Below are 14,505 nucleotides of genomic sequence, written 5' to 3'. Positions count from 1 at the left end.
CTACAGTACGGAAATAATTTAGACCCCCTTCAATTTTTCACCATTTATTATGTTGTAGCTTTATGTTAAAATTGAAAAAAACAAACAAACATTTTTTTTCTCATCAATCTACACTCACCATCCCATCATGACAGCACAAAACCAGAATTTTAGAAAATTTGCAAATTAATTAAAAAGGGAAAACTGAAATATCACCTGAACAAAAGTATTCAGTGGATCATTCAGGTGCCACCAGTTTCTTTTATTCATCTTTGAGATGGTTCTACACCTTCATTAGAGTCCAGCTGTGTTGAATGGTTTGGACATAATTTGGAAGACACACACACCTGTCTAAATAAAACCTTACTGCTCATAGTGCATATCAGAGCAAAAGGAGTTTATGAGGTCAAAGGAACTGCCCCAAGATCTCAGGGACAGAATTGTAGCAAGTCACAGATCTGGACAAGGCTGCACATATTGTTTTTAAGAGCACAGTGGCCTCCATCAGTCTTACATGGAAGAGGTTTGGGTCAACCAGGACTCTGAACAGTTGTGGGAGAAGAACCTTGGTAACCAAGACCCCAAAGATCCCTCTGGCTGAGTGGAGTGGAGATGGGACAAAGATTTATTCCAGGACATGAGTCTGTGTGCCAACATGTGCAAATAACATGAGTGCTGCTGATAGAAGCCACCACCCCTGTGGTCCATGTCCCTCCATGTCCCTTCAGCAGTGGCAGAGCTGTGCCTCGGTGCCGGCCTGGAGGTCAGGACAGTTCATGTGAACGACTGCGTCTGTGAACAGATGTGTTTTGCCTTTGTGCTTGGCTCCCCCAGCCCACGAGAGAGGCATCTCTTATAACAACTTTCTAAACTAGTGCTGTCCCCATGGAAACGCTGTCTCCAAGAAGCTAGCTATAGCAGAGCAGCAGTGGCGTGACGTCCATCCTAGAGCAGATCCACTGAAAGCAGCACGTGCGTTGGGTTCCACCACAACACACACACTTTCCACCCTTTCTTCCAACTGCTGTGCTGTGAATGTGACTGAATCTAGGGTAACACTTTATAATGAGTACACACTATTAAGCATTAGTTAAGCATTAATAAATATTGAATTCATAATTTATAACACATGAATACTCATTAGTATGTAGTTAGTAAACATAGTTATAAATGTTTTACTCATCATTGATAAGCACAGTAGTTATGGATTAGTAAACACTGAATTCATCATTTATAAAGCATGTTTCTGACGTAAATACTCATTAGTAAGTGGTTTACAATCACAGTTGTAAATGTTTTACTCTTCATTAATAAGCTCATCTATATAAATGATGGAATCAGCATTCCCAAGCGCTCTTACGCGTTCAGTATGAATGGTTAGTGAGTGTTAGTAAATGATTTATAAAAACTCACAAATTTAATTTCCAATGGATGACTTATAAACAGTTATTAATGCAGGAATTCATGAATTCAGGCAGTTACAAAGCACTTACTACTTGTTAATTAAGTATTTTGTGTGAGCTCATCTAAAGTGGGCACTATCTATGCCTTATAGAGCATTTACAAATGAGATATTAAGGCTGCAATGCCTCAAGACTCATAAAAGTCTTGGTTATCTTAACAGACCAAGGAGAGACACAACACAAAGGGATAGTTCATATTGCATTGTATTTATTGCAACTTCCCAACATATTGTAACTGTTCTGTTGATGTAAAACAAGGGTAAGCATGGCAGAATAAAAACGCCAACAGTGGATCACAGAAGTTTAAGTTCAGCAAATAATTCTTTGAAAAAAATCCTTCTGTAGCCCATTTAATTTGTTTTTTTCTGTATCAAAAAATTAAGTCAGTTCCTTATATTTGCTGGGGGCAGCTCTCTGCGGTTGGAGCAGTGTTCCGGTCCATCCCAACACGCTTGAAAGCAGCAGACCAAACGGCCAGAGAATTTTCTTGTACCGGGAAACGGCCTGATCCAGATTTTGGACTGCAATTTAGAGAACAAAAAAGTAAAGTTAGCAACAGTTTAAAAATAAAGAAAAGAGGGGGGAAAAAAAGGATATTTAACTTAAGTCACACACACACACACACACTGGCTTGTAAAATCAGAACAGACATAATAACCTGTGATTTTCAGCTATGATTATCCTTTACAGCAGGCACATTCTGACAGATGAGAGTCAGTTATTGTCCCCCCTCTATTAAATATGAAAGGAGGCTGCTCTGATGATACAAGTCAGCAGTCCTGAAATGTGTGTTTACATCTCGCGGTAGTACGTCAGGGAGCGAGAGCTAAAGCCTTCAGCTGCAGACAAGCTAACGTTAGCTATCATCCATGGACCATGTGTGGCAGCAAACAAAACGAACACATACTCACCACTAGTGCCGCTGACGACCGCCGACTTCGATATCCATCTCCACACGGGCTTTCTTCTGGGCCCGCGTCCGCCGGACTCGTCGACTGTGGGCAGAGTTCAGTTCTCCGTCTCCAACTCTCCATTCATCTTAGCTGCTGCACCAGGCTGCACCGGCTGCAGTGTTGCCGCCTCCCAGCGTCGTCCAGGCGTTGTGACGTTGATGACGTGTAAGGCTCGTCGACGTACACCTCCAGCGGCCGCCGGTGCGCGTGCAACCAAAAACAGGGGGCAAAAGACTGCTTCGGGGTCATGGATGCATGTTCGGAGCTTTATACAGTCTATGGTTCGGAGTGAACTGATATCAATGTAGATGCCGTATTGTTTGTAGGGCTGAAGCCGATATCCGAGTACTCGCTCGGCTTGGGCGGTACCCGGGTGCCATTTCACTACTGGGAACCCCCCCCATGGGGGGCGGATAGCAGAACACATTAGCTAGCATTAGCATGTTACCGTCACAACACGACCTGTCCATCTGCCCGTGTGTGCGCGAGAGGGAGAGAGCAGGGAGAGAGTCGCGGCCGCCACAGACACGTTTATATATACAAATGGTAAACGCTGGATGCGCTGGTTGATCAGTTTTATTTTTACCAGACTCTTATAATATTCCCAAGTTGCAATAAATACAATGCAATATGAACCATATCGTGTTGTGTCTCTCCTTGTGAGTCTTAATATCTCATTTGTAAATGCTCTATAAGGCATAGATAGTGCCCACTTTAGATGAGCTCACACAAAATACTTAATTAACGAGTAGTAAGTGCTTTGTAACTGCCTGAATTCATGAATTCCTGCATTAATAACTGTTTATAAGTCATCCATTGGAAATTAAATTTGTGAGTTTTTATAAAACATTTACTAACACTCACTAACCATTCATACTGAACGCGTAAGAGCGCTTGGGAATGCTGAATCCATCATTTATATAGATGAGCTTATTAATGAAGAGTAAAACATTTACAACTGTGATTGTAAACCACTTACTAATGAGTATTTACGTCAGAAACATGCTTTATAAATGATGAATTCAGTGTTTACTAATCCATAACTACTGTGCTTATCAATGATGAGTAAAACATTTATAACTATGTTTACTAACTACATACTAATGAGTATTCATGTGTTATAAATTATGAATTCAATATTTATTAATGCTTAACTAATGCTTAATAGTGTGTACTCATTATAAAGTGTTACCGAATCTAGAGACAGTCTGTGATCACACATGGGCACCACGGCGATGGGAGGGGCAGCCAGGCCGCCTAGCCTCACACTGGGAGCCAACGGGTTTCATGGCCCACACACCCTTGATCTGAAGCAGCCAGGGGAGGCCAATGCCAACTGTTGGAGGCTGATGTTTGGGAACTAGTTGGGTCCCCGCTTGGTAAACATCTGCCTCTGATGGGGTGCTGTGAGGGGAGGGGGTGACACCTTCCGGCAGCTTTACTGCTCCTCTTGCCCCTCCTCTTTTTCTCACAGCATTTCTGCATGGTACCCTGGAGCTGGCCAGAGAGATTTGACCACCTAGATTTTTCTTGAGAGACCATTAGTTCCGTCGCTCCTGCAGTGTTCCTGGCGTGTCCACCCTTAGATTAGCAAAAAAATGATGGAAACTAGAACTCACGTATAAAAAAATATAGTGAATTTATTGGGAAAAGGATGATTAGATTAGATTAGATTAGATAAACTTTATTGTCACCAAAAGGGGAAATTCGTCTTGGGCAAAAGTGCACCGTGTAGCAACAATTCAATAAGACATACTGTATAAGCAGCAATAAGCAGTGACAGACATACATGCAATGGACATAAGTACAACGACAGACATGCAGGCAATAGACATAAGTACAGAGACAGACTTACAAACAATAGACGTGTACAGTGACAGACATACAGGCATAGACGTACAGACGAAGCAGCATTGCAAAGCATCAAAATCATAGCAGTCAGCATTATCAGTTCTAAAACAGAGGTGTAAAGTAAAAAGGACAGAAGCTTGGCTTAGTAAAAAAATAATAAGGAATTTAAAAGATCCTAAGATCAAAGAGTAAAAACTCGAGCTACGCTACGCTTCCTCCAATTAGGAGGCCACCAGCCTTGGGTTGATGCTGACGTGAGCTGGCTGTTTGTTCAACAGAACTATAGAATTAGGGAGGAAAGAGTTTTTATAACGGTTGCTTGCTACAGGTAGGAACGCGTTTAGGTTTCCATCACGCTTTTTACAGTGCACTCTGACCTGTTTGTGTTATTCTTTTGGAGTTGTGTGGATGTTTCTCACAATTCTTTGACACACCTGTAGATCAGTGCCTGGTATAAGCCAGCTTCACTGACATGGCCTTTTTCAGAAAACAGCCAGAGTCAGATGGACTTCTCAATCGGGTGGAGGTGAGAGGCCAGCAGAGGTTAAACTGGAGGTCGGTGGGAGGAACCTTTGCCCTCCTTGTTGACCACAGTTCAACGTCCACCCTGGAGTGGCTTTTTGGCAGGGAGAGAGGTTTTTTTCTTTTCCTCTAGGCAATGAGGACTCTCTTACAGACTTCATACAGGTCCATATTAGCAAACAGACATCCAGCACCACCTTTGCTGGCAGCTCACCCTTGTCCAGCTCCTGTGCTCAGCTGTTCTATGCTACACAGTGCTGGGTAATGTTCAGTGACCTTCTCAGAGGTCGCTTCTCAGAGTACAAAGAGGTTTGACACTGAGGTAATAGCTAACATGACATCAGGCTTTTATAGGAAGAGGAAGTCTGTCCTCTAGGGAGGTGATGTCACTTCTCTGCCTGTCAGAACGGGTGGAGTGTAAAGGAGACTATGGGGGACGTGTCCAATAGTCACCATAAATGTTTTTTTTTATTATTATTGTGCAAAAACAAACAATACAAGACAGAAACAAGTGTGAAGATAACACATGCCATAGACATGGCAAGAACATACAATTTTAACATAGAAAGTGTCAACACATATGACAGAGATGAAACCACAGAACTGGGTCGGGGTAGCACTGGATAATAATACTAATAGGTAATAGTACTACAATTAAAGCAGAAGTAAGCGGAATGTTTGTGTTAATATAAGTCTTAAAGGGATAGTTCAACATTTTGGCAAATTGGCCCATTGCCATAATCGCTATAGTCATAGCAGTAGGTTCATTACCTTTATTTGTAGGTGTAAGCTATTTTCAGTACGGCGGAGCGCAGCAGCTGGCTGCTCAGAGCTACGCTATGGAGGCTAAGGGAATTTCTTGGTTTCCCTCATTAAACTCATCAAATTCAACATCCCAAAACTCCACAGCGCTTTTGTAGACAAGTTGTGACCTGCACAACCACCACGCTATGAGATAATGACGGAACGATACGAAACGGAGCCGTTTTCAAGGTAAATACAGGGTAAATACAGAGACTGCTTGCTGAAAAACTGTCCCTGAACGCAACGCGCATCAGCGGTTTTGTATGAATTTACCTCTAAAACGGCTCCGTTTCGTATCGTTCCGTCATTATCTCATAGCGTGGTGGTTGTGCAGCTCACAACTTGTCTACAAAAGCGCTGTGGAGTTTTGGGATTTTGTATTTGATGAGTTTAATGAGGGAAACCAAGAAATTCCCTTAGCCTCCATAGCATAGCTCTGAGCAGCCTGCTGCTGCGCTCCGCTGTACTAAAAATAGCTTACACCGACAATTAAAGGTAACGAACCTACTGCTATGACTATAGGGATTATGGCAATGGGCCAATTTGCCAAAATGTTGAACTATCCCTTTAAATAGTTGTATCTTCCGACAGCAATCACTTATATACAGTGTTTGGTCTGAAACACGGGTCTGTCAGTCACTCTGCTCTGCTCTGAGCCGAGGAGAAAACTTTCCTTGTATCCTACAAGCTTTATCCAATGAGGAGAGAGAACGGCATGAAGGGCTGTGTGTGCAGCCAAGGGATGCGCGTGAATGTGGTGACGTAGGGACGAGGACCAATAGATCCATGACGAGGGCGGGGGCTGCTAACTCCATCGGCTGACAAGAAGTTAGCCAAAACGACCGGATTGCTTACTTCTGCTTTAATTGTAACATGGTAAAAAAAAATATATATATATAATATAATATAATATGAGTTTATATATAGATATATGTAGAAGTAGTAGTAGTATAGTATTAGAAGTAGAAATAAAAAAATTATAATAAGATAATGATATAATATCATCGTATATCTATATTAAAAAGAAAAAAAGGAAAAAGGGAGGGGGTCTCTCGTGTGGGGAGGAGGATATGAGGAATACACAATTAAGAGAAATGAGTCTGACAAAAAGTATGAAGATGTATTGTTGCTCATACACAGTTTCCCTGTGGCTACTTTATTCTTGGTGATGACAAAAATAGATTCACATGCTCCGAAACATATTTTTCTCCTATTGAACTTCTTCTTTTGAAGTTTTATTTTTGAAATCTGTGTAGAACTCTCAGAGCTCTTTCATGCCCACCTCTCTTATGCCCTCAGAGCGACCCCTACTGGACAGTGAAGAGCCTGACAGCCAGGGAGCGCAGCAGGATAGGGAACCAGTCGGTGTGCAGCCTGGTGGAGATGCTGCGTCTGGCGGCAAGGGGCAACTGCTCGGCACTGCTCAACATCCGCAAGCCCCCGCCGGAGCACCCACGTCACCGCAGCTGGTTCATGGACACGCTGTGGGCGGTGCAGAAAGCCGGGATCTCCCAGAAGAGGGTGAGGACTTTAGGTTTTTCAAACTTGCTGTGAGGATCAAAACTCGTTCAAGAACACCACCTGAACACATAATGCAAACGCTGCACTCTGTCTGATGTGGGTCCGTCTGTCTCATGTGTGTGTCTGCTCAGGTGACGTGGACCCCCGACACTGACAGGGGGAAGGTGCGAGGGTTTAAGCAGACCAGCACTGAGAAGCTGTCGTTGGAGGAGATAAAGCAGAGGGGAATAACAAGCCTGACCCTCCACTACGGCAAGGCCAGCTACAGAGACATCCAGTAAGAGCAGACCTCTTTAGACAACCAGGAAGTAAATGACAACTCATGGAAAAGATTTTTGTCTTTTCTCATTCAGAGATGACATCACATCTCTCTTCTTTATTTTGGGTGCTTGTTTGGCTGCAAGAGTGTCAGGTCAAATGTCCACTACAGTAAAAGATAGTTGATATGAGAAGGGGCCGGTGCATATTCTCATTTGCCCAGGTCATAGTATTTCAAAGGAGGTTAAATCGAAAGCAACTGGACTTAGTTATTTGTCTAGGAGGACGTTTCACCTCTCATCCAAGAGGCTTCATCAGTTCATGTACGCATCTGACCAGGCTGGGACTGGTCCAACTATCTGGTGTGGAGACTCACTATTTAACCTCTTGTGTGGGCGTTCACAAGGGTGATGATGTCACTGTTGTGCTCCAAGTGCCAACGACAGGAGTGGGCTTTCTCCTTGAGGTTTACCTCAAGCCCACTCCTTTGAGGACAGCAATGTCCACATCCTAGACAGAGAGGACAGATGGTTTGAAAGAGGAGTAAAATAAGCCATCTATGTAAAAGTAGAGAAACCATCCCTCAACAGGGGAGGTGGCCTGAGACACCACCTATCTCCAATTTACAATGCTGCCCTTTCATCCCTTCCCAGGAGATTCAACAATCTAGCCTCAAAGGACAACCACTGTTCACAAGTGGCAAGTGACTCCAACGACTGTCGTTATAACACAATAGGGCACTAACGAAGTCGAAACCACTTTCCATCAAAGACAGTCATTTTAACGACTGTCGTTGGCACTTGGAGCACAAAAGGGAACCAGTGACATCATCACCCTTGTGAACGCCCACACAAGAGGTTAAATAGTGAGTCTCCACACCAGATAGTTGGACCAGTCCCAGCCTGGTCAGATGCGTACATGAACTGATGAAGCCTCTTGGATGAGAGGTGAAACGTCTTCCTAGACAAATAACTAAGTCCAGTTGCTTTCGATTTAACCTCCTTTGAAAAAAAAATTGATATGAGAAGTTTCAGTGTCAAGGTGCACGTGAGCTGTTTATGTTCTAATGCACCCAAATTAATTCTGAGTCACTGGTGACTGAGCTGCTGGTTATAGGTGTTGTATAGGTGACAGGTTCTGAAACTGAAGGGAGAAGACTGTTGGATAAAAGGAGTGATGTCATCGGTCTGGATCCTCCTACAAAACTGACATCTTCAGTCTGGCAATGGTCCTATCAGGACAGGCAGAGGGACACAGGGATCAGGTTTAATATCAGTCTGTTTTTTCAAAACAAATGGTCAAACCGGGGTGGGTTGCTTTCAGACATACATGGTTCTGGTTCTGGCTTTGGCTCCATTCAGGAATCTCAAAACCTTGGTGAACCAGCCTGCGTTAAAGAGGAACAATGCAGGATTTTTAGCTTAACTACGCAACATTTTTACTTTAATTAAACAGCTTCAGAGATCTCATCTCACAAACGCGCGCTGCAAGCTGTAATCTCTTGTTTATGACAGATACGACTACACAGATATACACATCATAAACAAATGCGATAAATAACATTATCCACAGCTCCATGGATTGATTTCTCGCCGGCTTTGTTGTAAACAAATGCACCTGGCCGGTAGGAGGGTTTTAATGTAACTTCCTGCATCCCTAATTCCCTCATCGTATTCCTCATCACCTCTCTCATACCCCCTACATCTCAAGGCTACATGTTCCACTGACTCCTCCTCCTGACACCCTCACACAGACCTGTCTGGTGTTTCCCTCACAACTTCAGTGTTAACACTAAGTTGCATTTCTACAATTCCTTTCTTTAAAGCCCTCTTATCTTCATGTTGTTAGTCACTGCCTTCTTAGTCTAGTAGCCAGGGGGGGTTCCCATGCACCCGAAAGATATATTTTTCTAACTTAGCTTTTTGTAATCCTTAAGGTGCTAGTAAATTAATTTTGATGATCCCCGCGCCAATTATTGTCCCATGCATGTTTTTTTTGAATATCTTTTGTGGCCATCCTGGATTTCCGGCTGTGAAAAATGAAAAATTTTAATCTATATACCTCCTGAACTATACATCCTACAGAGACAACTGACCCCATTTTCTTTTTGTCTTGGCATGAGGAATTGGTAGAGATGAAGATTGCCACGATTAAATCATGTGTGGTACATAAAAAATCAAAAAAACACAAAAAAAAGTTAAAACAACGGCGGAATTCTATCACAGGAACTCCTTCCCAATGCGCCCTATTGACATTTTATTTTTATTTTATCTTCTTATCTATCTTCCTGCTCGGCTTCACAGCCTAGATAGAATATCACACGTCCACTGATGATGTCACAGTTCGTAGGGAAGAACCAACTGTATTTTTTGGTTCCATTGAGAACCAACTTTTTAGGTTCCAAACCTGTTATTTCTTCAGTCTGAACCTGCCAGCTGGTGTGAAACAACTAGCAAAGGAACAGGATCACTGGGGAAACTCAGAAAGGTGGAACAGAATCAGGTCAATAACACAAAGAGCTCACTAGAAACAGAACGCTAATGCTGAGGAAGACGACAGGACGGTCTGGCACAGAAGGGAAGGGCAACACGGCTCAGGAAGAGGGCGACACACAATCACACAGGCGGGAAACTTGACAGGAAGACAGGGAAGAGACTAGGATTTCAAAATAAAACAGGAAATGACCAGACAGCACACAAATTTCAACTAAACTCCAACAAACAGACAACAGAACGAGCTGATCCTGACACTTTCAGGACTGACCTCTACAGCAGCCACAGAAAACTCAAAAACAAAACAAAAAAGACTTTATCAGTTGAACAAACACATGTGCTGCCTGCAAAAATAACAAAAATGTGTCAGAGGAGGTGAAGAATATAGTAATATTCCTGGCTTTTAAATGATACAGTCAAGTATTTGAATTGTAATTTTCTGTGACGCATGATGTGAGCTGAGCAGAGCAGAGCACTGTGCTGTGACAACAGAGTAAAAAATGACTTTTATCTTGATGCTATCTTGCAGCACTGACCCCTCTGCTCTCCTCCGTCAGGGAGTATCTGGCCCATAATGTGAGTGTGACCGTCTATCCAGTGAACGAGCCCTGGCTCTACTCCGTCCTGTGGTGCAGCGGGCTGCCTTCTGTGTCCTCTGATGCCCCCCAAGTCCTCCGAAAGGTGCCTTACCCAATCTGGCTCATGGTAAACAGCTCTCCTCTCTCACCCCGCATCACACACACACACACACACACACACACAGACTTACGATGGCCCAGTAACACCCAAGGGCAAGGGCACCGAGAGGGAGGGAGGAGGGGGCTCCGTGTGGAGGATGTTGAAATAAGACTGAGACTATAGGACACAGACCAGCAGACAGCAGCTTCTCTCACAGTTATCCACAGCACACACACACACATGATGATGGTTACTCATCATAAACGTCTTGCGTTGTGTTGCAGAGCCAGAACTCTTACAGATTCATCTGGATCTCCTCAGATCTGCTCTCCCTCGCCGTCGTCATAGGGATCTTCTGTTTCCAGAAGTAAGTACAGTCACAACAACAAACACGTCTTCATCTTACAGTTTCCACATTAACAAGTTTGTCCCTTTATTCTGCTGGTTGTTCTCATTTATTTTACTTTTTTAAAACATTAATATCATTTCCATGTTGTCCTCTTTAGTGACCATGGTTGTAATTGCCCTTTGTAAATGCAGTGGATGTTGTGTTTTATCATGTATTGTGATTATGTACAGAATGACGGCTGACCACATTCTGCTCTTTGTCTCTGTTCTTGTCTTTTTTCCATCTTGTCTCTTGTCCTCCATATTTCCACGTTTCCTCTCCTTTCTTTATTTTCTCATCTGGTTTCTTCCTCTTTTCCTCTCTTTGTTTTTGTCTTGTTTCCGTCCTGCCTCTTGTCCTCTGGATGTCTCTGTGTATCTTCTTCTCTCCTGCGACCTCTGACTGTCCCCCTGCCCTCTCTCCTCTGACATTCTTACTCTTGCTCTGCGTGATCTGCATGCGACCAACCCCCCCCCCCCCGCTGCCCCCTGGCACCCGTCAGCTATCATATGATCAGGTAACTGCTGCCACCGCCTCGGCCTTTGTTTCTGCTTCCCTGTGCTTTTTCTGCCCGACCCTCCGAAGGCTGACTCTCCCTCTCTGTCCCTGCTCCTGTTTACTGTCTCTTCTCCACTTTGCCACTGTTAGATGCAGCCTACATAATATAGTGTGAATTATTATTATTATTATTAGTGTAACGACACAGATGGAGTCACTGCCTTGTGTGTTTGCCATGGTGTGTGTGTGTGTATGTATACAGGTGGAAGATGAGCGGGATGCAGAACTACAACCCAGAGCAGATCATGCTGAGCTCTGTGGTGAGACGCTCCAGTCGAGACGTCAACATCATGAAGGAGAGGCTCATCTTCTCTGGTACGTAGATCTCTGACACATCTGGAACAGACAGACCAGTACAGATGCAGAGAATCAGTCACACCGATAATAACATAACAACAAATATTTGATCTGAAGCAGAAGAGTAGGAGAAGTGCTGTTCCTAAGGCCACCACAGGGTGGTGCTAGAGTACGCAGGTTATTGAAGTATATACTGGCCTTTGAGGTTTTACTTGCGTTTTTTTTTCCTCTTTTGAGACACAGATATTAAACGCAGACTGCCTGAGGTTTAACAGTGAGAGGTTAAAGATGAGAGATCCTCTTTGTTTCTGTTCCACACTGATAATCAATCACACACACACACACACACACACACACACACACACACATGAAGGGATGAAAGCAATTCTTAAAATAATATTTTATGATAATAATAACAATAATGTTTGTGTTGTCTTACATATTAAAATAAATCATTGTTATCATTGTTAACTACTGGAGACAATGAGCTGCTTATGTTTAGTTTAGTTTAGTTACTTTATTGGACACAAGAGAAAATGTCTGTTCACATGTAACACACAGCACAGAACATGAGAGACATCAACATAGAAACATAGCACCATATATCCACACAGTCCTTCCATCTCACAAACCCCACACACATACACATGCTCTCCTTTTGCACTATTGCACTCCCCTTGTCCTATTGCACAACCAGCTTTCTATTGTACTCCTCTGTTCTGTCAGTAGTTTTATTGCACAATCGTAGTAGAAGTAGTTTAAATTTGGTATCCTGTACCTTTATCCTGAGGGCATCAACTCATACTCGTCACATTATTTGGTCTGTGTTGATCTGGAAGTCTGGATTACTGTAATAAAAACCAAAGTTCAGGGAAAAGACCGATGAAATGACTTCACACCTTGAAAACAACTTTGTATTGTAATAAATGCAGCAGCAGCTTGTGTGTCATCAGTCTACCAGGCCACTGCACAGTCTCAGTGACCAGGGCCGGCCCCTGGCATAAACACTGTATGCGGTTGTTTAGGGCCACAGCCGTTAGGTGGGGGGCCACATGATCAGAAGGGTACCGGGGTTCATTCAAGTCATTTAAACATCCTGAGGTCTGCACGCACGCTATGAGCTTTATAATGTCAAGTCAATATTCAGCTTCTTTTATCTCACATTTGAGACATTTGGTGAAAATAGAACGGCAGAATGACAACATTTGTGCTCAAAAAGCAATCTTACAAAATTTCATTTTAGACTTGTTTTCTACACTTATCTATTACTGTATTCATATCCTATTTCAAGCACCAAAAACAGTTCATTCTCATGACTGAAGGTGTGTATTCACGAGGGATTTGAAATTTTTCAAAAAGCAGACCTCAAATTTCCAGCATTTGGTCTAAATTATTTCTTTATACAGTGTTCTAGGACAAATTGGCCTCAGTGTGCTTACAGCAGAGGTTCTATTATTTAGACATAAAACACTTGAGTATTGTTACATCTGCAAGTATCTTAAAAAGATCAATTTAAGAAAATATGTAAAAGTCGAGAAAATGTCCTCAAACCTCAGAGGGCATAAACATGTCTGTATTCAGTTATAAGCAGTGATTTGGTGTTTGCGCTTAGAGTGGGCCACAAACAAAAATCTTGTTTAGGGCCACCAAAATCCTAGGGCCGGCCCTGTCAGTGACAGAAGCTACAGGATCACTAACAGTTTGTCTCTCTTCTTCTTCTTCTTCAACAGAGCTGAACAACGGTCTGAGCAGCACAGAGGACCTCTCTCTGTATCCAGACCAGGATTATGTCAGATACTCTCATGGAGACCTGAGCCGCTGAACAACACGCTGACGTGAGTCTGAGGTGGAAGCAGATGGATCTATTCACAACTCACCAGGAACTGATGACTCTGAAGAAACATTTGTCTATTTTTTCCCCATAACTCAGACTTCAGTCGCTACACTCACTGTTAAAGCTGTGGTGAGAAATGACTCGGTCATTTCAACACCATCAAATCAACAAATAAATTCCAATCACATTGAGTCTGATGGAGCCAGAGACAGTGAACAGGGGTTTTTCTTCGTAGGTAGGTCACATTTAACGTAGAATCGTAGTTTTGTTGGAACAGAGAATCTAGGCTCCAGTTAACCCCTTAGGACCCACCAGCACCGCCCACAGGTCAGTGGGTGTTAAGGGGTCTAACGGTGTGTGGGTTTGGGGCTCTCCTGTGTTTTCCTGCCTTTTCTGTCATGCCACGACTGATGTACTCTGTAGTAGTATGAGCTGTTGAAACGTTCACATGGCTGCCTTCTTGTTCATGAACAGACTGGTAGGATGTTGATGAATATTCTGTGTTACAGTCGTTACAGAGCTAGATGTCAGACCACAGACACACCTTTAGCTGCAAACATGTCAACTGTTAATAAACGTGATCTTTCCTCCTTGTTGCTCCTCTCACAGTTTTATATTAAATATATCCATGCAGTCATTTCATCATTCCACCTATGTGACTAAACATCCATCATACTTCCAGTGTGGCCTCAGTGTTGTTGTTTAGGACTGAAAGTCTGAGCTGCTGAATGGGTCACTGGGATGTTCTGTCTGTCATTCATGTTCATGTGAGTCTGGTTTCCTACTCAGCACTTAAACATATGAATTCAACACAATTCAAATGGTTCATATTAGATATTATTTGACAGTCATCACACTGTGACTAGTGTCAGAGTGGTGAGGTCTCTGGGTCAAGGGTCACATTTAT

General features: G+C 43.0%; 1 protein-coding gene across 2 annotated transcripts in view; it reads left to right on the top strand.

Annotated features, from left to right (window-relative positions):
* gdpd5a (glycerophosphodiester phosphodiesterase domain containing 5a) overlaps positions 1-14,188 on the top strand; it is a 32,000-nt gene extending 17,812 nt beyond the window's left edge. The window contains exons 11-17 of one of the 2 annotated variants that reach the window (XM_085798778.1): positions 6,872-7,093; positions 7,225-7,370; positions 10,401-10,548; positions 10,806-10,888; positions 11,412-11,426; positions 11,670-11,782; positions 13,495-13,856. In XM_085798778.1, the coding sequence (XP_085654904.1) occupies positions 6,872-7,093; positions 7,225-7,370; positions 10,401-10,548; positions 10,806-10,888; positions 11,412-11,426; positions 11,670-11,782; positions 13,495-13,586 (819 nt within the window). In that variant the 3' untranslated portion in view covers positions 13,587-13,856. Of the gene's footprint in view, positions 1-6,871; positions 7,094-7,224; positions 7,371-10,400; positions 10,549-10,805; positions 10,889-11,411; positions 11,427-11,669; positions 11,783-13,494 lie in introns of both variants that reach the window. The other variant, XM_085798779.1, reaches the window with a different exon arrangement.
* The last annotated feature ends 317 nt before the right edge of the window (positions 14,189-14,505 follow it).

The sequence above is a fragment of the Trachurus japonicus genome, chromosome 14 (assembly GCF_045865225.1).
Source record: "Trachurus japonicus isolate A0001 chromosome 14, Traja_1.0".
Taxonomy (NCBI): domain Eukaryota; kingdom Metazoa; phylum Chordata; class Actinopteri; order Carangiformes; family Carangidae; genus Trachurus; species Trachurus japonicus.
This window is presented reverse-complemented; position numbering and strand designations above follow the sequence as displayed.